General features: G+C 58.5%; 1 protein-coding gene across 1 annotated transcript; it reads right to left on the bottom strand.

Annotated features, from left to right (window-relative positions):
* Positions 1-15,004: 15,004 nt before the first annotated feature.
* Positions 15,005-21,844, bottom strand: LOC123355581. Its single transcript, XM_044998201.1, has 12 exons — positions 21,694-21,844; positions 20,461-20,978; positions 19,938-20,065; positions 19,455-19,577; positions 19,074-19,153; positions 18,544-18,649; positions 18,240-18,335; positions 17,423-17,527; positions 16,711-16,846; positions 16,323-16,455; positions 16,061-16,235; positions 15,005-15,331 (listed from the first exon to the last, which is right to left on the bottom strand). Exons 2-12 carry the CDS (start codon positions 20,975-20,977, stop codon positions 15,005-15,007), a joined length of 1,926 nt encoding a protein of 641 aa, XP_044854136.1. The 5' UTR covers position 20,978; positions 21,694-21,844.
* Positions 21,845-23,515: the final 1,671 nt, after the last annotated feature.

The following is a 23,515-nucleotide window of genomic DNA, read 5'->3' as shown; positions in this document are numbered from 1 at the left end:
AGCCGGTTTAGAACCGGTTGTTGAAGGGGTGGGCAAACTCTGGCCCGCGGGACCGTCCTGTCCGGCCCGCCTGAGCTCCCAGCTGGGGAGGCTCTCCCGGCCCCTCCCTCACCTTCCTCCCTCTCGCAGAGCCTCAGCGTGTCATGCCACCGGCGCCAGTGCTCTGGACCACTCCTGGGCAGCTCGGCAGCTCCTGCCACTTTGAGCGGCATGGTAAGGGGGTGGGGCTGCGAGCTCCAGCGGGCCGCGTGTCGTCCATATGCGCTGCCCTGAGCAGCATGGTAAGGGGTCCAGGCCGGGGCTGGGAGGAGGGGTTGGATAAGGGGCAGAGAGCGGTTGGAGGGGGCGGAGGTTCTGGGGGGGCGGTCAGGGGATGGGGAACAGAGGGGGTTGGGTAGGCTTGGGAGTTCCGGGGGTCTGTCAGGGTGGTGGTGGATGGGGTCAGGGCAGTCAGGGGACAGGGAGCAGGGTGAGTTGGGTAGGGGGTGGGGTTCTTGGGGGCCTTTAGGGTGAGGAGTCTTGGGAGGGGTGGTCAGGGGACAAGGAGCAGGGGGGGTTGATGGGTTGTGGGTTCTGAGGGGAGCAGTTGGGGGCAGGACATGGGTGGGGGTCGGATGGGGGGGACAGGCTGTTTTGAGAGGCACAGCCTTCCCTACGCAGCCCCTGATACAATTTTGCAACCCCGATGTCTGGGGCCCAGTCCCCTTGGAGGGAGGCTCCGGGATCTGGGCCCTGCCGTGTGTGCTGGGTTCCTTGGGCACCCCACAGGGCTGTGAGAATCTGCAGGTCACAAGGGCAACAAACCCACAGAGGCTGGGAGCCAGGTCCAGGAACTTCCAGAGGCAAGGAGCCACTGCTGAGAGCAGCCCCCTTCCATTAAACCAGACCCCTGCCACCTCTGCCTCTGCTCTCCTCTGCGGGGCACGTAGGCCCCATCCTCCAAGGTATTTAGGCACCTAACTCCTATTGGTTTAACGGGGAGTTAGGCACCTAACTACCTCTGAGGCTCTGTCCAAAAGCCCCTTGCCTAGAACAGAGTCCACCTCTGCCTAATCTGACTGCGGCAGAGCCTATTACAGTCGCTGAAGGGACTGAGGCCCCCAGGTGCCTCATGATCAGGTCTGTGTCCAACACAGGAGTCGAGTCCTCTCGCCCCCCTGTGCATTGCTGGCCCAGCTTGGAGCTCAGCCCCCCCTGCAATCCTGCCGCTCCCCGCGCCTGCGGCTCTGGGAGAGGCGACTGTCAGCTCGCAGGGGCTCTGCTTCCCAGCAAGGGCTGGGGCTAAGGAGCGGAAGGTAGAGCCTGCAGCTGCAGTGAACCAGGCTGCAGAGCGGAGAGGTCCCTGGGGCAGGTGCTGGGGGAGCAGAGAGCAGGCGTTATCATTCTTCTCCACCCACTGTGGATGCTTCAGCAGGATGTGTGAGTGCAGAAGAATAAACCCCACAGAGAAGGCTGGGCCACCCAGGGCCGCAGCGAGCCAGGGACGAGGGGAGACGTCTGCCTCCCTCGCAGAGCCCCACCGCTGCAGTTGCATTCTATTATCCTGGCAATGAATCGCCCCTCTCAGTGTGCACCCACCTCGGATTGAATATGGGGCTGCTGCTATCACATCTGTCTAGGGGGTAGGAGCTGGCACACTCATCTCCTGTTCCCAGCTCTGCCAGGGGAATTAAAGTCTCCCTGCCTCCATTTCACCATTTGTAGGTGGGGAAACTAGTAATCTTTCCTCGAGTAATTTCATGGATTTTTGCTATATGCCACGAGCTCCTTGTTGGGAGGGACTGTGTATTTGCAATTATTCTATAGCCTCTGGTCCTTCCCTTGATTCTGGGCTTTTAAAACTAGGGAAAGCTTTGCGTGCGGGGGTCAGGGGGAATGGGAGGGATTCACTGGCCGTGTCTAGGGTGGATCTGTCCTGGTTGATGGGAGCGGTACCTGCGCTGCAGACATCTGCCGCACCCCAGCTGGGTGTCAGAGGGAACGGCGAGCCCTGCTGCGAGAGAGGAATGCCGGGAGAAGTTTAGCAGCAGCGACGGCCTCTGCTAGATGTGTCCAAATGCTGCATCTCTGCTGGGGGAGCAGGCGGTGCCATGGGGAGGGAATTGGGGTGACAGGGGCACCCAGCTGCATGAGCTGCTGTGCTGTTCTCACTGCCCTTGCCCCCTTGAGAACTGCCACAGGGCAAACGGGGGCTTCCACCTCAAGGATCCAGGTTCAAACCCTGTCCTGGTCCGTCACTGGCAGAGGTAGAGAGTCTCATGCCAGCCCCTAGCAGTCAGGTGCCCGCCTCCAAGCTGTGAGTGCACAGCCAGCTCCCCACCATCCACAGGCTAGCAGTGGTTTCGTGCACCAGTGAAACATTCATGAGTGGACAAAGCCAGGCCTCCACTTGTGAATGATGGACACAAGTTGTAGCTATCACCAATCTCAAGCCTCCTTATTCTGTGCCTTGCAGGGTACAAGTAACCTCTGGGGGTGGGGAGGAGACAGGCCCCTGTGCTATCTTCACTCCGATGTGCTAGGTGCTGGACGGACCGTGAGAGACAGTCCCTGCCCCCAAGAGCTTAAAGTCTGGCTGGCCAAGCCAGCCAAAGGCGGCTGTATTATCGCCATAGGGCGGCTGGTACACAGAGGGACTGCACAGGCGCTCCCCACCCCCGCACTAGCCCAGGCTCAGCCCTATGCTGCTCTCAGGGCAGGGTTTGTTTCTGGAGTTGCTCTGTGATCATTGGGGCGGGGAGGCAGGGGGAAGAGAGGCCATTTTCTAGAGCAAATGTATCCTTAGGAATGGTCACGCTGCGCCCCCCCTTTACACACTCCTGGGTGGGAATTTAATCCTGGTGAAATCTAAGGGCGGGTTGCAGCACCATGGAGTTTTATTAGCCTGGGAACGGGGAGAAGCCCACAGCAGCTCCCCAGTAAATGTGAACAATGCGCCTCTTCCTCATGAAATCACACAGCCGGGGACAGCCCAGCGGCAGCGGCAGCTCAGCTGCAGGAGCCCTGTGCCAGTCTCTGAAAGGCTGGCGGTCAGGGGAGCGCTGGAGCGGAGCTCGCGGAGGCAGGGTCAGCCAGACATTGCCCAGGTGAAAGCAGCATTCGCAACAAGTCACGAGCCAGAGGGGCACCCAGTGGAGCAGATGCAGCTCTGCGGACACCGGAGCTCCTGGTGTGTGAGGCCTCGTCCTGGGCCAAGCTGCTTTTCTGGGGACCTGGGCGCTGTGCTTCTGGGCTAGTTTTTCATCTGAGTGAATTCAGTGCTGGTGAAAGGTGCCGGATCAACAGCCCCGAGGGTGCACGAAGCAGGTACAGCACACGCTGTGTCCATGCCTCACACCGGACCCATAGGGATTCCTGCTAGGGTGACAGGCTAGGGAACACCCGGTCGAAAAGGGACCCTGGTGGCTTCGGTCAGCACCACTGACTGGGCCGTTAAAATTCCAGCTGACGGCGTAGTGGGACTACGGCAGGCTCAGTGCCAGCCCGGATTCTGCGCAGCTCCTGGATGCGGAGACACGTCCCCTCGATCCTAGGCGGAGGCACGGCCAGGGGCTCCCATGTGCTGCTCCACCCCAAGTGCCAACTCCGCAGCTCCCATTGCCCAGGAACAGCAGCCAATCATAGACTCTCAGGGTTGGGAGGGACCTCAGGAGGTCATCAGTCCACAGTAGCGTAGCTAGAGTGGGACCGGGGCAGCGGCCACTCTCTCGCCAAGCACAAGCGGCGCCTTTTCAATTTCTTGGCGCCTTTTTAATTTTTACTCACCCAGCAGTGCTTTTACTGACGGGGTGGCGCTCCGGGTCTTCGGCGGCAGTTCGGCAGCGGGTCCTTCGCTCGCTCCAGGTGTGTTTGGTGGCACCATAGGAGCTGCCGCTGAAATGCCACCGAAGACCCGGCGCGCTGCCCCGTTAGTAAAAGCACCGCAGTGAGTGGCGCCTTTTTTTGTGATCACTCCCCCTGTTTGCTAAACCTGGCTATGCCACTGCTAGTCCAACCCCCTGCTCAAAGCAGGACCAACCCCAACTGAATCATCCCAGCCAGGGCTTTGTCAAGCTGGGCCTTAAAAACCTCTAAGGAAGGAGATTCCAACACCTCCCTAGGTAACCCATCCCAGTGCTTCATCACCCTCCTAGTGAAATAGTGTTTCCTAATATCCAACCTACATCTCCCCCACTGCAACTTGAGACCATTACTCCTTGTTCTGTCATCTTCTACCACTGAGAACAGTCTAGAGCCATCCTCTTTGGAACCCCCTTTCAGGTAGTTGAAAGCAGCTATCAAATCCCCCCTCATTCTTCTCTTCTGCAGACTAAACAATCCCAGTTCCCTCAGCCTCTCCTCATAAGTCATGTGCTCCAGCCCCCTAACCATTTTTGTTGCCCTCCGCTGGACTCTTTCCAATTTTTCCACATCCTTCTTGTAGTGTGGAGCCCAAAACTGGACACAGTACTCCAGATGAGGCCTCATCAATGCTGAATAGATCACTTCCCTTGATCTCAGAGCCGTAACTAGGTGTTTTTGCACCCGTGGCAAGAATATAAAATTGCACCCTCTCCCAGGGCCGGCTCTTTGGTGGCAATTCGGTGGTGGCCATTCGGTTCCTCTTGGAGGGAAGGGCCTGCCGCCAAATTGCCGCTGAAGAATGAATGAAGAGGTGGCGGTAGAGCCTGTGATTTTGCGGGGGGGGGTCTAACTCATGATTTTTGACTGCTTGGGCTGGTAATGTTGCTTCCAAGATGGTCTTTGGTTCCAGTCCAGTTCCAGCCCAGAGAGGGACTCACAGGTTAAGAGAGGAGGAAGGTGCTGGATATCAGCAGTGGCCACTAGGGATCCGCATGTGTCCTGAGAATGCTGGGAGTTCAGGTTTGCAGGGCAGGATCAGGGATAGCAGGTTTGTAGAAATTTTGGTTGTGCCCAGAACCCGCCCCTGCCCAAACTCTGCCCCCCCCCCACCTTCCCAAGGCTCTGGGAGGGAGTTTGGGTGAGGGAGGAGGTCTGGGGTGCAGGCCCTAGGCTGGGGCAGGGGATTGGGGTGCAGGCTCTGGGAGGGAGTTTGGGGATGGGAGGGGTGCAGAGGGATGGGATGCAGGAGTGAGGGCCGTGGGTTGTGGCTGCAGATGAGGGGTTTGGAGTGTGGGAGAGGCTCAGGGCGAGAATAGGGGTGAGGGCTCTGTCTGGGGCTGGGAATGGGAGGTTTGGGGTGTGGGAGGGGCTCAGGGCGAGAGTAGGAGTGTGGGGGGTGAGGGCTCTGGCTGGGGCTGGGGATGGGAGGTTTGGGGTGTGGGAGGGGCTCAGGACTCGGGGCAGAGGGTCAGGGTGTGGGGGTGAGGGCTCTGGCTGGGACTGGGGATGAGGTGTTTGGGGTGCTGGAGGGGCTCAGGGCTTGGGCAGAGGTTTGAAGGTGCGGTGTGGGGGGGTGAAAGCTCTGATTGGGGGTGCGGGCTCGGGGGTGGGGCAGGGCTGGGGATGAGTTTGGGGTGCAGGCAGGCTGCTCCGGGACAGGGGCCAGAGAGGAGGACTCCCCCCAGCCCTTTCCCTGCCGGCAGCAGCAAGCTCTGGGGGAGGACCCCCCCTTTCCTGCCCCCCCAGCAGCACACTCACCCCCACCACTGTCACTGCATGTGCTCCTAGGGCCCCTCTCAGGCCCAGGAATCTCCCTCGCCTCCCCCGTGGTGGGTGCCGGGGGGTGCTGCATGCGCCGCCTCCCCTGCTGTTGCCCCTGACTGTAGCTTCACTGGGAGTGAGGGATGGGGCTGCCTCCTTGCCCAGCGTGGGGCAGGAGCGGTGACTGCAGGTGGGGGGGGAGGGGTTGTGCTGCTGGAGGGTCCCATTGGAAAATGAAAGGGTCTGAAGGGGAAGGACAGGCTCAGAGTCAGTCTGCCCTGGCAGTCGCATAGGGAGCACTAGGACCCTGCGGCAGCAGTTGCTGCAGGGGAAAGAGACTCTGCTCCGGGGCCAGGGAAGGGGGCTGCGGGGAGCAAGTCGGGGCCGGGAGACACTCGGGGAGGCATGGGGGGGGCAGTAGGTGGGGCCGGGGGGGAGATCACCTGGGTTATAAATAGCTCTGTGTTAGCAGCTTTTTTTCCCCTTTTCTCTCCACCGCTTTGTGCACCCCCTGGCTTTGTGTGCCCGAGGCAAGTGCCTCACTCTCCTCGCCCTTGTTACGGTGCTGCTCGATCTGCTGGCAATGCTCCTACTTATACAGCCCCAAATGCCGTTAGCCGTCTTGGCAACAAGGGCACAGTGCTGACTCATATCCAGCTTCTCGTCCACTGTAACCCCTAGGTCCTTGTCTACAGAACTTGCATGGTGTCAAATATCAGAGGGGTAGCCGTGTTAGTCTGGATCTGTAAAAGCAGCAAAGAGTCCTGTGGCACCTTATAGACTAACAGACGTATTGGAGCATGAGCTTTCGTGGGTGAAAGCCCTTGGTTTTCACACCTCAACTGCTAGAAGAGGGCCTCATCCTCACTGATTGAACTAACCTCGTTATCTCTAGCCTGATTCTTGCCTGCATATTTATACCTGCCTCTGGAAATTTCCACTACATGCATCTGACAAAGTGGGTATTCACCCACAAAAGCTCATGCTCCAATACGTCTGTTAGTCTATAAGGTGCCAAGATAGCCCTATATAGACAGTTTGACAAGGTGTGAGGACGTCTGTTTTCTAGTAAAATCAGTGTAAGGAAAGGAGAAAACTCAAAAGGTTCCTCCTCGTGCTCACGTATGTGAACCCTAATGCACTTATGCTCAAATAAATGTGTTAGTCTCTAAGGTGCCACAAGGATTCCTGTTCTTTTTGTGGATACAGACTAACACGGCTGCTACTCTGAATCCAGCTATTGTAAAGTTTAGCGTGACAGTAAAGAGACCCCTTTCCAACCCTTCACCACACAAGACAAAGCCACAGTATTTGTCATGAGCTATTTATTTCTACTCTCTTGGCTCCCAAACTGCTTCTCCTCCCTACTGCCGCCAGCCACCTTCGCGTACTCCCTCTTCTCTCCCCGGCTCTGCTCACTTGATTGCAACAGCTCAGCGGATGGTCCAGCTTTGTGCTTTCGCTTCCATTCTTCTTCACCTCTTTGGGTGGCTGCATTTGCCATTGAGCAGCCTGATGGAAATACCTGAGTCCTCTGTCTAGGCACGCAGGCCCAGCAGCTAAAGCCAAGCCCCGCTGAGAGCAGGGGAGATTAGCCTGGAGTGTCAGGAGTGAGGGCTTGGCCCATGGGGACCCCAGGCACTGCAGCTGCTGCCACCTACGTGGGGAATCCTCCAAAACATCACCAAAGGGCTCTTCCACATTCTGCAAACTGGACTCACGGGCTGCCTGTCTAGGAGAACAGAAACCCTTTGTTAGAGCAGGAGAGTCTCTTCCCACGGCTCCCTGAGGGTCACAGTCAAACACCTGTGAGTCTCTAGGAGGCTCTCAAGGAGTTCCCTGCTCAGTCACTTGGCACCCACCAGCAATGGTCTCTGACAGCGGCATTGCAAAGGGGAGCTGAGCAGATGGTCCCTTCTATGGCTTCCTGAGTGGGAGGGAGGTTGGTCATGTCATTTAAGGCCGAGCTGTCAGAGTCAGGGCTCCTGGGTTCTCTGACTTTGGAAGTGGGTGGAGTCTAGTGGTTGGAGCTGGACTGGGATCAGTACCACGCTTCCTTCCTGCCTCTGTCAGTGACATTGTGTGTGACCTCACAGCCAGTTGCTTTCTATCGCTATGCCCCAGCTAACAGGGATAAAACTGACCCACCTCAGAAGGGTTGGCAGGGGTAACCACCATCATGACTCAAGTTGGAATGAGTTGTGCTCTTGGTAGTGAAGGGCCCAAATTAAGTCCCCATGGATACCCAGGGTGCCTGTATTGTGGCCATAGTTTGACTCACCTAGTGTTACAGGCTGTTTAGCCCGGTCCTGGCCAGGCGTGATGCATCTGCTCCTGGCCCTCTCTGGCCCTCAGCTCCATTCCACACAAGAACACGGCTCACCAAGGACAATCAGCTCCCATCTGGGGTTCAGCTCCAAGACGGATGGCGAGCCCTAGCCGGACCATAGACAGACACGGTGGTGTTCTTTGGTGGAAAATGCTACAGCTTCAGCCTCTGCTCCCACCTCCACCCACACGCTAAGGGCTTCCAAAGTGGTCCCTGACCCTAGGTGAACAAAGTAGCTGAGCTGCGGCCAGGGTGGGTGAATTACTGCTGAGACTGATCCTAAGAGAAGAGCAGATTTCTCCTCTGCTCTAGGGAGATTCCCATCGGAAAAGCAGCTGGGGTGGGGGCGGGGGCAATACAAGCACTACCCCTCAGCCCTTGAGCAGCAACTAGGACTTTGGGAGCCAAGGGACGGGTGCATCTTGCTGGAGAGCAGAAAAGGGCATTGGAGAAATTGTACAAAAAAGTCAATGTCATGGCTGGGTCAAGGGCAGCCAGACCTACTGGTCAGAGCCAGAGTCCACACTCACATGACAGGAGTCGAGAGTCAGCTGAGTCAGGATACTGGAAGATCAGCAGCAAAAGAAACTTGCTATCACAACCACAAATCAGATGCCAGGAAATCAAGCCAGGGGAGCAGCAGCAGAACCAGGCAGCACATGGTCCAGAACAGGGAGCAGCCCTGGCGTTCAGTCAGCTTCCAGTTCCTGCTGCTGTCTTAAGCAGGGCCTGGGGGCCAATGAGCTTTCCTGGGACTCCTCCAATAGGACCTCAGGAGTGGAGCCTCAAACTGGGGCTGAACCTCATGGGTCCTAGGTAAGCAATTTTCAACAGGTTTCCAGGTGGAGGGTTGGAGTGTGGCTGCTCCCATGAACCCTGCAGACCCGGGCTGAAGACCCCTGGGTCTTGACAGTGAGTGATCTCTCCCCGCTCAAACCTCCTGCAGTGGAAAACAGTCTCTAGGATCCTGGACACCTCCTCTGAGAATAAAATGAGGATTTCATGGTGAGAAATAGGTCTCTGTACCAGGGCTGGGATCTGGGGACAGGGAAAGCTCCCAACCAGGATATTAAGTGTCAGAGGGATAGCCGTGTTAGTCTGGTTCTGTAGAAGCAACAAAGAATCCTGTGGCACCTTATAGACTAACAGATGTTTTGCAGCATGAGCATTCGTGGGTGAATACCCACTTCTTCGGATGCAAGTAGTGGAAATTTCCAGGGGCAGGTTTATATATGCAAGCAAGAAGCAAGCTAGAGATAACGAGGTTAGTTCAATCAGGGAGGATGAGGCCCTGTTCTAGCAGTTGAGTGAAAACCAAGAGAGGAGAAACTGATTCTGTAGTTGGCAAGCCATTCACAGTCTTTGTTTAATCCTGAGCTGATGGTGTCAAATTTGCAGATGAACTGGAGCTCAGCAGTTTCTCTTTGAAGTCTGGTCCTGAAGTTTTTTTGCTGCAGGATGGCCACCTTAAGATCTGCTATTGTGTGGCCAGGGAGGTTACAACCAGGATATGTAGCAGGAATCCCCTGTTTGTTGCAAGAGCCCCAAGTGGCAGGACGAGTGAACGGTTCTGACCTCCAGGAGGTGCCTGGGATCTTCTACCTGAGCTTCAATGGGACCCATGTTGCTTGGTTTGACAGGATGAGCTGGGCTGGCTGCAGGATCTGTGTGAGAGGCTGGGACAGAGCCTGAAAGACAGATTTGACAGTCAGGGTTCTGTCACCTCTGAGGGAGAACAGAGGTTCTGAATCCCAAAGAATAAGCAATTGAATCAACTGTACAATCATAAGGTCCATCATAAGGTCCTCTCATGGATTGGTAACTAGTTAAACACTGCTCTGCCCTGACCACTGGTGGCCCAATGGCCCACTGCACCCCTAACTTAGCAGCTCCAGCTATCAAGAGAGCAAGAACCAGAGGCCTTCCTGCTCCTGGGACAGAGGAGCAGGTTGATGATCTACCTGGAGGTGAGCGTTGGCCTTCCCCATGCCCATGGTCTAGACTCCATTCAGGGCAGCGCACAGGAACTGCAATTCCTATTCTGGATCTAGGGGCGGTTTCAGTTTGCTGGCAGGAGACTGTACATGAGACCTTGCAGTTGCAGGGTGACCCAGGCACTAACATGGGCAGAGGCCTGTGTGGGGCAAGGAGGGCAGGGATTTGGGAATCAAGAGCAGAGGATCAAACACTTTCTCCATGTGGGACAGGATGATCCTCATTTCAAAGATAGAGAAAGTGAGGCACCAGATGGGAGAGTGACCTGGCCAGGATCACGTTACCACTCAGTGGCAGTGCTGCTGTATAACCTGTTCCCTGCTCTCATCACTGCACCCTGCTGCCCCTTCTGTATGACCCCTCCAGCCATCCTCTCCCATAGGCCATCCCCAGCACTCTCCAATACCAGGCTGTTTCCATAATGGAAACAGGCTTGTAACAGAGTTCACTCACCGAGAGGCGCCCCTTCCTGGCAAGGCTGGTCTCACAGCTTTCTTGCTGGGCTAGCGCCCCCGCTGAGAGTCGCTAGGGCACTCTGGCAGCTTTTTGCCTGGGAACTCAGCCCTTCAGCCAGGTGACCGTCTTTTATTCCACTCCTTCCTGGGTCGCGATCACCCCAAACAAAAAGTCCAAAAATGTCTTTAACCGAAACAAGCTCCTCCGTCCCTTCGGGGCTGTTCCTCAGCCTGACTTTGGCGCGGCCTTGCCCTTGCTGGCCTTGGTAGCCTTTTCTATGGCCTTGTATGTCCCCTTCCTTAGAGACCATGGGAGAACTATTCAACCCTGACACCCGCTGACCTTATAACCTAACCCCTGCGTAAGATGTGACTCCACTGTATTCATTTTTGAAAATTTATAATAAGCGACGCTCGAGGGGGAGGGCCTGGCCTCTCTTTTGCCTCTCAGTTAGGGCTCGTTCTATCCTCAACTTGGCTAGGTCCCAGGCTGTGCAGCCCAGGGGAAAGCACCCTCTTACAGGCCTGCTCTGCCCACTCCTATTGTTATTGGCCTGGGGTCCTTGCTCCTCATTTCAGACCTGGTTTCCAGAGGGGCTGAATACACACAGGCCCCACTGCCTGGAACTGGAGTTTGCTCCTTCTGGTGACTCTGACATTCAGAGGCTGACAGGTGTAGTGAGGGGGCTCGAGAAACCTCACTGCTGAGCGGAAGGAAGTCAAAGAGTTGGGATTCTGGGAGCTGATGGGTTCATTTTCCCTGCTGTGGGAAGTGGAACTGGTGACCGAGACTACCCGATGCTCTCTTCATGCCCGAGGGGCTGGAGTCTCCTGCCAGAAATGCTCTCAGGAGTCCAGGTTTGAGGACGTCTCTGGGGAGCCCCTTCCTAGGAACAAAACCAGGGTGGTACGATGATGGTGAAGTCTCTGTCTCAGAGCTGGAAGCCAGAAAAGGGGGAAGCTCCCAGCCAGGCTATGCACTGGGGATGCCATTTCTCCCCCAAGAGACCCACAGGCTCCAAGGAGTAAATGGCTCTTACCTCCATGAGGGAATGGGATCTTCCATCTAAACCTCTTTGAGAGCCAGCATTGCTTGCTTTGCTGGGACGAGGTGACCTGTCCCCACTGCCCCCTGACATGGCTCCGGTACAGGATGCGCCCATCTGGGAAGCTGTGCCAGATCCCAGGGCCTGGAAGATAGTTGGTAAGGAGGTTCCTATTCCTTTCACACCCAGAGACCCCATAGAAGGGCCAAGGGGACAATAAAGGGCAGGAGGTGAAGCTAGCCCTGAGCCTCTGTCCCACTCCCACCTCCTCAAAAGTGGAGCTTTCCAGGCTCCAGTGGGGCTGGGGCTGTGGCCCTGACACAGGGGCCTTTCTGCATCATATGGGGCTGGGAGAGCTCTGCCTGGGCACAGGGGGAATGGGAGGGGGTGTAGACCAAGGAAAGGCGGGTGGGGAGTGGGTGTGAGGGAAAGAGCTCCAGCCTCAGATGAAGGAATTTGGGGAGTAGAGGGAAGGACCCGGCTCCACAGAGAGGGGAGTGAGTTTCTGTAAGTGCCAGGGGGCTCCATATCCCCTTCCACTAGTTTCCTGTAGGGGTCCCTCGCTCTCCCGCTCAGAGGGAGGCCACTCCGGTCCAGACTAGAGTCTGCAGGGTAGCCAGGGGCCCACAATAGGGCTGGGCGGTTGTGACCGGGTTGGGACTCACCACCACAGCACCTCCCGCTGGTCGCTCCAGGAATTAGCTCAGTCCATGGGGAGTGCCCTCTGCTGGCAGTGTCCTGGCCATCTCTTGTCCTCCATTGGTGGCTGGACCCGTGTTGCTCCCTGCTTGACAGTGTCCTTCATCCTCATCCCCTTTTGAGGGTGAAGGGCGGCGGGGGGGAGGTTAGCAACAGTCCTTGCACCTGCCTCAGTGGCCAACCACAACCCCCAAAGTCTAGCCCCTTGTCTCAAGAGCTGGTTGCAATTTGTCTCGGCCACCACATGGCCAGGTGCAGTACTGCTCAGTCTGAGGTGCTGGTCTCCTGCTCTGGAGACAGACCTTCCTCCATGAAGTTCTGGGGCAGACTGACTGCTGTGCTCCTGGGCAGCCATTATATAGTACCTAGCCTAGCCCTGATTGGCGGGCTCTAATCTCGGCCCTGATTGGCTCTCAGTAGGCCCTTCCTTGATTGGCTGCCGGCCTATGCAGCCGTTCTGGCCTACTCTAGCCCCCTCTCACATGGGGGTGGGGCAGCCACCCCACCACCCCCTCCCCCTTAAGAATGCTCACGGGGGGGAAGGAAGGGGGTCCCTATCGCCCCAGCTTCCCTCACAGCTGGGCCCACAGGGCATCCCTTTTCTCTCGCAGACCCTCCACAGTCTGGAGCAACCTGCTCCGCACCTCTAGGGTCTGGGTTCCCATTGTAGACGGCCCTGGTCCTACGGGGTTCCTCCTTCTGTTTGGGTTCCCACATTGGCCCTCCTGGCTCCTATGTGGGTTCCCTCATTTCGGTGGGGCCTCTCTGCCCAGCCCCTTTCTCTCTAGGGGCCTCGGTCTTCACCACCCCTTCCCTGGGTGGGGTCTCAGACCGAGCCCTTGTCTCAGACACTCCCCCTTTCTGCCTCAGGGGGCAGTGCCTCCTTAAATGTCCCCCTTTGTGGCAGTGGAAGCACTTTCTGGGTCTTCCCCCTGCCATGTCCCTACTCCTGCTTGTTTGGGCCCTGGCCCTTCCTTCTGGGCTGGCCCGGGCCTTGGGAGTCCTGTAGGGGCACTCTCTCTTCAGGTGCCCCGGCTCCCCTCAGAGCCAACAAGCAGAGGGAGCCTTTTCTGGGTGGGGCCTCTCTGCCCCCTCCCAGTAGGGACACTCCCTCCTGTAGCGTCCCCGTCACCTACAGGCGAAGCAGTTCAGAGTTCCCAGCCCTGGCCTTTCGCCCATGGGGCCGGATTTCGTTTGGCCTGGGTGCCGACCACCGCAGCAGCCAGAACAACTCCCTCTGCTGCTCGGCGAGCTGAGCCACCCAGGCCCTCCAATAGAAGTCTCTTTTCTCCACCATTTTGTCTCAGTCTCTCAATGTCGCACAATCTGTCTAGTCCTCGCTCTTGCCCCTAGTATCAGGGCGGACCGCCTGTGCCTGCATTCTCCACCACGTGTGACGGGGTTGGAGCTCATCACCACGGCGCCTCCCGCTGGGCGCTCTGGTAATTAGCTCAGTCTATGGGAAGCGCGCTCTGCTGGCGGTGTCCTGTCCGTCTCTTGTCCTCCCTTGGCGTCTGGACCCGCGTTGCTCCCCACTTGACGGTGTCCTTCTTCAGGCCACTGCTCTCTGGCAGTGCCCCTTAGTCCATGCTCACCCCCTTCCGGAGGGATTACCAACAGTCCTTGCACCTGCCTCAGTGGCCAACCACAGCCCCCAAAGTCTAACCCATTGTCTCAAGGGCTGGTTGGAAGTTGTCTCAGCCACCACATGGCCAGGTGCAGTACAAGAGGGAAGGGGGGGACCCACGCCTGCCCAGTACTCTGGGTCCCAACCCAGGGACCATCTAGTGGCAGCCCCCCTGCTCTCTCTTTGTCCAACTGTCCCTGGGCCACTTCCCCTCCGGCCTCTCGCACTCTCTAGGCCCTTTCTATCAGGGTCCGCAGTCAGGCAGGTCCTGGGCCGGAGCCCTACTATGCTTCCCCTGAGCCTGCCCAGCACTGCTCTGTCCAAGGACTCCTGCTTTGGAGACAAACCTTCCCCCATGAAGGTCTGGGACAGACTGCCTACTGTGCTCCTGGGCAGCCTTTATATGGGGCCTATCCTAGCCCTGATTGGCCGGCTCTAATCTCGGCCCTGATTAGCTTTCAGTAGGCCCTTCTCTGATTGGCTGCCGGCCTGCACAGCCGCTCTGGCCTACTCAAGCGCCCTCTTGCATGGGCATGTGGCAGTCACCCCACCACAGTAGTCAACTGTCGTTACCAGGCTGCGGCCTGGGCTGCAGGGCCGGCTCCAGGCACCAGCGGAGCCAGCACGTGGCTGGGGAGGCACATGCTAAGGGGCGGCAAACCGGCCATTCCTGGGGCAGCAGAGTCTGGGCAGCTTCAGCAGTTCGGGCGGCGGCAGTCCGAGCCGCCTTTTTGTTTTTCCTGTGGTGGTAAAAATGGTAGAGCCGGCCCTGCTGGGCTGGGGTCGCTCAAGTGGTCAGCCCCCCAGCACAGTCTACCAGAGTGGCTCCGGCCTGGGCAGAGCCCAAGCAGCCCACAAACAACCAGTCTTCAAGGACGGGCTCTGGCATGGGTGGAACCAGGCAGCCAGCGAGCAAACAGTCTTGACAGGGCTGGCTCTAGCCTGGGCGGGGCTAGAGCCTCCTTGCACCGTGTAGGGGGTCAGCCACTCGGCCCACCCTACTCCACCGTGTCCCAGCCCAAGGTCCTGGCAGGGGCAGGATTGGCTGCCTCTGCATCGGCGGGGATCCTGCCGCAACACGCCGACTGAGCCGCGCTGGGCTCTGCAGCCGGCTGCTCCGGGGCTGCCCCTGGGCTACTTCCTGCCTCCCCAGGGTTTGGTACCCGCGGCCTCCAGGCCTCTTCCAGCTCCTTGGAGTAAACCGCAGCGAGGACTCTGGGCCAGTCCTCGTCCACACCTGGGGATCCTCTCAGGGCCTCTGGAGAACAGGCTGAGCGTCCTCCTGTCTTGCAGGGTCTCCCCCCACTGTGCAGAGTCTTTTATACTTCCGGCCACGCCCCGGTCCTGATGGTGAGGGGGGCGGGGCAATATAGGCTTCACCCTCCAAGGGGCGTGTAGGGGGTCTCTCGCTCTCCCACTCGGAGGGAGACCACTCAGTCTGACTACACTCCTCGTTTACAGGGAGCGGGAGTAGCTGGTGGCCTCGGAGGCAGAGCTCCTGCACCGCCTCAGGCACTTGGTGCAAGTTGTGGATGATGTGCAGTTGTTGCGTCACCTTATAGGTGACCTCCTCCTGCTGCAAGGGAACGAGGACCCGTCAGAGACTCAGACACCCCTGCGGAATCGGGGGATTAAGGGCACCTGGGACCAGCAGCATTTCCACCCAGCACCCGCCCACCTCTGAGGGATGGAGTCCCCCTCCTGACCCCCAGAATGGAGTCTTGTTGTCCTTTCTAGTGACCTCCAGTGCCAACTCCCCTGCTTGTAGGGTGAGCTCCTGCCACCTTCCCCCCAGTGCCCCTGACAGCTGTTCCACCTCCAATCCACGGCTCAAGTTCTCAGACCCTCTCCTCCACTCCCACCCAGGTTGGGCAGGGAGGGGGCTCTAGTGGTGGGCGGGGGGGAGGAGGGATTCTGGCAGCAGTGAAGTGGGATGTGGGGAGGTTGCGACCTTTCCCCAAGTCATCCCAGCCACTAATGCTGAAGCCGCAGGATGGCAGCCCTGTTGGTGGCTCGGGTGACAGGAGAGGCTGGCAGAGGGCTGCTGCCCTTCCCAAGAACATACGTCCGTGATGAGGCAATACTTGTCATTCATTAGCCTTGCTAACGAGCTGGGCTGGAGCTGCTCCGGGGACAAGCTGGCTCCCTCCTGCTCATGGAGGTGAATTCATCTCCCTTCCCAGTAGCACCTGCTCTCGCTCTCATTCCCCACCAGTCGCCTTGCTGCCAGGCCGGCCAATGGCCGGAGGATGGGAATGAGGCCTGGGCCCCGCCCCCATCTCCGGAGTCTAATGCAGCTGCTCACCTTGTCCCCCAGCAGCTGCTGGGCTTGCCCCAGGAGGGAGTAAGTGAGGAGCAGCCCAGCCTGGCTGACACGCAGCCGGGGGTTGTGCATGGCCAGCACTGCCGTACGCAGGAAGAAGCGTCTCTGCCCCTCCGAGAATAACTTTCCAAAGACCTGAAACCAAACGGACGTGAGGCTTCAGCAAATTGCCCAGAAGCAGGCTCCAAATCCTGCACTAGAACGGCAACTCGGGCTAGTGGCTCCAGGAGGCAGCCACCCGCACTGCCCGAGCTGTGCCATGCCCTGGCACAGCGGCCTTACCTCACCGACCCTGGCTGTGTTTTTATAGCCGAGGAGCCTGCTGTCCTGGTGCCAGTCCCGGAGCCACAGCTCTTCGGCCTCGTGGATGGTCAGGTCTGGGAAAGAGAGAGACACACACACATTTGTCATTCTGGTTGCAGGGCTTGTGTCCTTCCAATCCCATTGGTGGCTGCACAGTGGGCAGAGTCCTCGCTGTGTGCCCGGCCCAACAGAATTGCAGGGGCTGGGGTAGAACACAGAAAGAGAGAGAGAGACTTGTCCTCCAGCCGGGGTCACTCGGAGACAAATTGGCTGTGGGGGTCCCAGTCTCACTTGTCTAGCGGGGGCCATTTCCCAGCTGGGTTCCTTACCCCTCTGGTGCAGCAACAGTTGGTAGAGCCGGAAAATCCCCTCCCTGGCCTGCCGGCTGATGTCCTTGTCTGGGTCACCGATGGACAGAGCCAGCTGTGCCACATGGTGACCCATCTCGGGGAATTCGGCTGAGTTCTAATGGACGGAAGAGGGAGAGGGGACTCCATCAGCATTTTCCTGTCAGCTCCCAGTCCCCGCCTGGGCCAGGACTCCCCTTCAGCCCCTCGGCAGGAGATGCTGGAGGATAGGAGCTAGAGCTAGACTCTTAATTTTCTCTGCCCGCAAGCAAGCCTGGAGCACAGGGATGGGGGCAGGGCCCTCCATGAGGATTTGCTTCCCCAGCTGCTCCAGGATGACAGGAAGGCATGAACCTGGAGCAGGCTCCCCTTAAAAGCGAGAGTCGCCACTTCACCATAGGGTGACCAGATGTCCCGATTTTATTGGGACAGTCCCGATTTTTGGGTCTTTTTCTTATATAGGCTCCTATTACCCCCCACCCCCTGTTCCAATTTTTCACACTTGCTGCCTGGTCACCCTGCTTCACCAGGACAAGAAGAACTTGACTCAAGCCAGGCTCATTCTCTGCTCTGACTCTGCCTCCCCAAGAGGAACACTCCTAACCCACAGCCCCTGCAGCAGCAGATCCTACAGCCCCTTGGAGCCAGCCCACCCCCGCCTGGAGTCAGGAAGCTGGGGTCAGAGGCCACTTACGTCGAAGTCAGGGAGGGTGATGATGGAGGTGAGCAGGGTCGCGCTGCTCCTAATGGCCCTGGCTCTCTCGCGCGACACCCTGGACACCATCCAGTAGTTAATGTGCTGTGGGGAAAGGAGGCAGCTGAGGATGAATGGGCGGGTGCATGTGTTGTGCTAATGAGCCCCTCCCCGTCCCCGGGGGCTGAGACATTGTATGCGGGTGGAATATCTGATTCATTGATCGCAGAGCTTTAGAAGGGGATTGTTGCCCTCAGGACGATGCTTGTATCCTGCAGGTCACAACTTGTCATTGTCTCTCTAGATTGGGAAAATGCTCAGTGGCGGGGCTGGTCCCATCCTCCCTGAACTCCTGATTCCTGAACAGCTCACCAGGAAGGAGACAGACCCCTCAGCCCTCCCTGGCTCTCAAGTCCTTGGTTGGGTGAAGGGACTGAGCGGGAACACAATCCCCCCAGGAATCTCGGGGCCTGTCAGACAGAGACAAGGGCTGATTCTCTGGGGCCCTCCTGTTTCTCTAGGAACGAGCCTGTGACTCTTCTCTGAGGACCATCTTCTGGATCTCACAGGAGGGGTTCAGACTCTCACTCCCCAAGCCAGCCAGGGGCCCCCTGGTTAGTGCTCAACAGAACCAAGCAGAGCTCTGGCTTGAAGTCCCAGCTCCTTCCTCTGTCCTTCAAGGAGGAAGGGCCTGACACTGCATTGCACTGACTGCCCTGAGCAAGGACACCCCACTGGGGGCCATCTAGGAGGACAGACTGGAAAATGGATGGAAGAGTTAAGGTAAAATTGCCCCCACCCCTCTCATCGGGCTCACCTCCAAGATGTAGTGGAGCTTGATGGTATCTGGGGACTTTGCCAGCAGGTTCCCCAGCATGGCGTCCAGGAGGTCTGGCATGACCCTATGCAGATCCTGCAAAGAAAGGGAGAACCATGGGTCAGACTTAGGGAAAGTGGGGCTACACCTGCCACAGGATGGGAAGAGGGGTCTCTGGGAAGCACTGGTGAGACCCCCAAACACATATCCTGGCCTCTCTCATTCTCATCCCACTGCAGGCAATTAGCAAGGATTCGTGGCAGGATGAGAGCTGGCTCCTCAATCCATGATTTAGCTGATCTACCTGGACTTGGGTGGTGTCCGTCCGCGTGTCCAGGGTGAAAACGGCATGCAGGGTAGCTCGGAGGAGGTGGGTCTCCAGCTCCGGCTCCAAGGCAGGTGTCATGGTGCTGGCAAGAGAGAGGAGCCAATATTAGACTGTGCAGTGCGGAGGTGGGATTGGCACCGACACGGACGTGAAACTGCAGGGAAACAGGCAGAGGCTGGCGAGAGCAGAAACTGAGGCACCGAACCAGGGAACAATAAGGCCAAGGTTTCCCAGACAGGCAATGGCAGGGCAGGAATGGCGCCTGTTCCCTGAACCCTGCTGCCTCTCCTGTATCTGATCCTGGCAGTCAGCCTCTCCCCAAAGCCATTGCAATGTTACTGGAGTGAAAAGAACAGAGCAGTCAGGAGAGGGAGTGACCCTTCCTGCCACCTCTGCCAGAGAAGCCATCCTTGGGAGGTGACCTGGGAGTGGGAGGGGCAGTGACTCCCAGCCATGGGCCTGAGCAGCACCGGGGTTAGGGGAACCGGGCAGGAGGGTCTCGGTACCTGAGGTTGGCCACAGCGATCAGGCAGTTGGCCAGGACGGCGCCGGGTGGAGAGTCATCAGGAAGCTCCTCAATGAGCTCCTGGGAGAGACAAAGGAGACAAAGGAGCAGGTGAGATTTGGGCCTCACTGACACTTCCCATGGAGGAGATTACACAGCCAGGGCCCCACACAACCAGCAGTGTCCCCCCAGCTGCCTCCCGCTCCTCCGATTCCTGCCCACTCGTTCTCCTGTCTCTTCTCCCCAATCTGCAGCCCCAGCAATCCCTGCCCTCAGCTGCCCCTCCACCACCAGCCATTCCCCAACCATCGGCCCAGGGAGACCCCTGCCCCTCCCGTGTCTCTGTCCACCCTCCAGCTGCCGGGCACTGTGTCTCACTCACCACAATCCTCTCCACCACAGCTGCCTTGCAGCAGCGCGGCTCCAATGTGTCCTGCCCTCTCTGCTGTGCAGCGAGACACGCGGGGTGGATGGCGTGCAGGAACACGAGCTGCTGCGCCTCGTCCTGCGCCCACCAGGAGTGGGGTTAGGGGAGAGAGAGCCAGTTAGCCAGGGACCTCCCTGCCCCAGCCACACCAGCTGCAGGACTTAGGCCTGAATGGGGGATAGTGGGGACCCGCCTAGTGTCCAAATCACCCACGACTCCTGCACAAGCAGGGTCAGGAACTGGGACAGTGCCTGTGGGGGGAGGAGACCCTGGCTGGTGTGTGACAAACACCCCCAGCTTGGGGGTCCCAGATCATGGAGGAGAAAGGTCCCCATTAGGGGTGGTGGCTCATGAGGGCCAAGACCCTCTGCAGCGGGTCGGGATGCTGGGAAGGAGCAGGACAATCTCGGTTCCAGCACAGCTGGGGAATGTTTGTACCTTTTCTCGGCCCTGGAGCTGCTCTCGGATGTTTTTGAGAGCAGCCTCCTCTGTTACCACGTCGACCCATTCCTCCTCCTCCTCCTCCTCCTCCTGCTCCTGCTCGTCCTCAGAGGCCCTGGCGGACCCTGCACCAGGGAGAGAAGGGGACAGGGTGACTCCTGCTGCCACTCGGGGGAAGGACAGGGGCATGGTGGGACATTGTGCCCCCTTCCCACCTCCGGGACATAGGGCAGCTCGGGCCCCACACTCCCCCCCTCAGTGATGTCGTCAGCCCCCAACTCCTTCAGGAGCCCATAGCAAAGAGACCCCCCCTCAGTCCTGGACTCCCTGGGAGGTGCCTCCCCCCACCCAATGGAGCAGCAAGGACCAATGTGGCAGCATCTAGTGTCAGTGGGGTTCACGTGGCTCAGGCCAGACCCCTGGGCTGGGGACCCGCCCCCAGAGCACTGCTCGAGGGCCTGGGCCCAGGGTGTTCACAGCCCCCTCCTCACCCCTCCCTGAGCCCAGCCTGGCTCCTCACCTTGAACGAAGCAGAAGCGTCCGTCGGCCGAGCTGCTGTCCGAGTCGCAGGCGCTGCTGCTGTCCCATGGGGAGCGGGCCGAGCTGCTGGGGCTGGGAGAGGGATCCTCCACCTCCTGCCCTGGGAAGGCTGGAAGGTCCCCACTGACCGGGCTGGGCGATGCCTCCTGATGGAAATCGGGGCTGGGCTCCTGGGGCCGCTGCTGCCCACATAACAAGCCCCGGAGCCACCCTGCCCGGTTGCGCTCCTGGGCTGGGTCCTGCCTGCCCAGCCGCATCCTGGACCAGCTCCATTTTGGCCTGGCCAGTGCCTCTCCCACCTCGGCGCCTGCGCCGGGAGCAGGTTTCCTCTTCCAGAAGGCTGGGAACTTCCACCTCCTGGTCCGGCCGGGAGCTCCTTCCCCGCCAGCGGGGACAGAGGGGCCGCTCTGCTCCTGGGGAAGATGGCAGCTGCTCCCCTCAGGCTCTGGGGCCACCTTCAGAGCCTTCTTCCTGAACATCCTCAGGAGCCCGGCCATCCTGGAACTGAGCGGGGAGCGGGCGTGAGTCTGGGGTCAGGGCAGCCTCTCACTAACCAGCCTGTTTGGTCCTTCTCCATCCCTGCCCCAGCCAGAGCAGCTCCTCCTCCCCCCACAGGGGTGCAGGGAGTGCAGGCTACACACACTGGCAGGAGTTCATTGCATGACCTGCTCCCCATCAGCGCTCCCCCTCGTCATCCCTGGGGCTGCAAGAACCGGGGAGTCTCGTCCTTTTCGAGCACTGGGGTCAGTCACAAAGACCATCAGTCACTTTGGACAAGCAGCTCCCTCCTGCCAGCCCAGGCCACACTCCCCCACCCCCACCCCCCGCCCAGGCTAGAGAAGGAAGAGAAGCCAGGAGTCTGGACTTCTCCTGGGAAACCATCCCCCCTTCAAAGTCCCTCGGCATAGCAAGGCCAGGGCCCCCTCGGTTCCCATTGATTTCCATGCTCAGCAGCTCACCGGGTCTGGCCCAGCTCAGAGACTCTCAGCCTGGGGAACAGTCTCCCACAAGGGAAGGGCTGGGAGCCCCATTGCTGGGACCTTTCCAAGCACAGTGGAGACGGCTCTGGAGAAGCCCCTCCCCGGTCTGAGAGCGAGGGGCTCCTGGGGGCTGTTTGCAAATCCAATCTCCTTTGGGAGAGATTCTCTCCCCCTCTTTCTGCCTCTCCCCAGACAGACAGGGGACACCACCGGGGAACCCTAATGCCACTCACTTGCTCTGGTGACGGAGCGATGGATGGAGGATGTTCAGGTTCGTCCCTCGCCCTTCTCCTCACTCCCCAAGCCCAAGGCAGGCTGGAGGGGGGGTGGTGACCTGAGGAGTTACCCTGCCCAGCCAGCAGGCAGGGTGATGGCACTGGGCGATCGGCTGGCTGTGAAAAGAAGAGTCTGTCTTATTGCCAAGGACGGAGAAACTCGGCCAGCAGCAGGGGGTGCAGAACATCACCCTAGTGCGGGGGTGACAGCGCCTCCAGATCCTGACATCCCAGCACTTTACACACCTTCCTGGAGCCTCCCAACCCCCCTGGGCTGTCGGGACTGCGCCCCCAACCCCACTGATGAGAAACAGGCCTGGGGAGGGGAAGCTACTGGCTCAGGGTCACACCAAGGGTCAGAAGTAGGGATGGGACCCAGCAGTCCTCCTTTCCAGGCCCCTTCACTAACCACTGCTGCACACTCCCTCCCACAGCTGGCAGTTACAAGCAGCCCTCATGGCCGCTCCCCCTGCCTTTGAGAGCGAGTGAGCTCCGCTGGAGTGACCGGGCCAGGGGACTGGGAGTCAGGACTCCTGGGTTCCATTGCTGGGTTTCCTATTGGTTCCACAGCTGGTTGTTTTCCTTTTCCTGGGGGACTCTGGGCAAGTTGCTCCCCCCTCTAGGGCTCTGTCCCCAGCAGTCAAAGGGGGATTTAATACTGGAAAGTGCTGGGAGAATCCCCCAGCCAAAGCTGCTCTGACAGCGCTAAGCAGCATCTGAGCATTCCAGGGCGGAGCGCATGGCCCAGGAGGAGGAGGGTTTGGCTCTGGGGTTTCACTTCAGCCCAGTCTAGAGAGAGGGGCCCAGCCATGGAGTGTGGCTCAAGAAGACCAATTCTCCAATTTGTTACGGGCATTTTGAATCCCAATCCTGTGCTCCAGAGTGCTTGGTGTCAGTTGCACATTTTAGCAGCACGCTCTCCAGTCCATCTTCCAAATCATTCATGAAAATATTGAATAGTACCAGACCCCGGACTGATCCCTGCCAGACCCACCAGGTGCACCTTCTCCATTGGACAGCCAGACGTGGAGAAGGGCTCTTGGAGTCTGGGCTTTCAACCAGCTCTGCACCCACATTACACTGATTGCATCTAGCCCGCATTTCCCTCGTTTGCTTGTGAGACTGTCCTATGGGGCTGTGTCAAAAGCCTTAGTAACCCCAAGATAGATCCCATCTACTGTTTACCCACCTGCACTAGGCCCGGAACCCTGCCAAAGAAGGAAAGAGGATTGGTTTGGAATGATTTGTTCTTGACAAATCCATGCTCACTAGTCCTAAGAACCAAATTATCCTGTAGGTGCTGCTGACAAACTGCTGGTTTAAGAATGTATTGCAGGATCTCTCCAGCTATGGAAGTGAGGCTAGCTAGTCTGTAAGTCCCAGGGTTCTCTTTGTTCCCCTTTGAAAGATAGGTCCTGTCTTGTTCATGGATGGGAAGATGTTCTTTTTCAGGGATCTCAGACGAGAACTGGGGCACAACACCTGGTTTGTTAAGGCCACAAAAATGGTGGCAGGAACCTCTTCTCTCCTGCTGGCAAAGAACCCCAGGTACCTAAAAGACAGGGACTCACTCACATCCCTGAATGGGCTTTAAAAAAGGCAGTGGTTAAAAGGTTTGGCCCCGACCATTTCTTGTTTCCACAGACTAGACATTTGAGCAAACTTTAGAATTCCTTGGTGCTAAACACTGTGAAACTCCCCTTTCTCCTTCACAGAGGGCTTTAACGCCCCTTATCTCACTCAGGCTCACAACTGCCCAGATTTCAAGAACTGTCCCTGT

This window comes from Mauremys mutica, chromosome 23 (assembly GCF_020497125.1).
Source record: "Mauremys mutica isolate MM-2020 ecotype Southern chromosome 23, ASM2049712v1, whole genome shotgun sequence".
In the NCBI taxonomy this organism is placed as follows: Eukaryota; Metazoa; Chordata; order Testudines; family Geoemydidae; genus Mauremys; species Mauremys mutica.
Note: the sequence above shows the minus strand (reverse complement) of the source record. Positions and strands in the feature narration are given on the sequence as shown.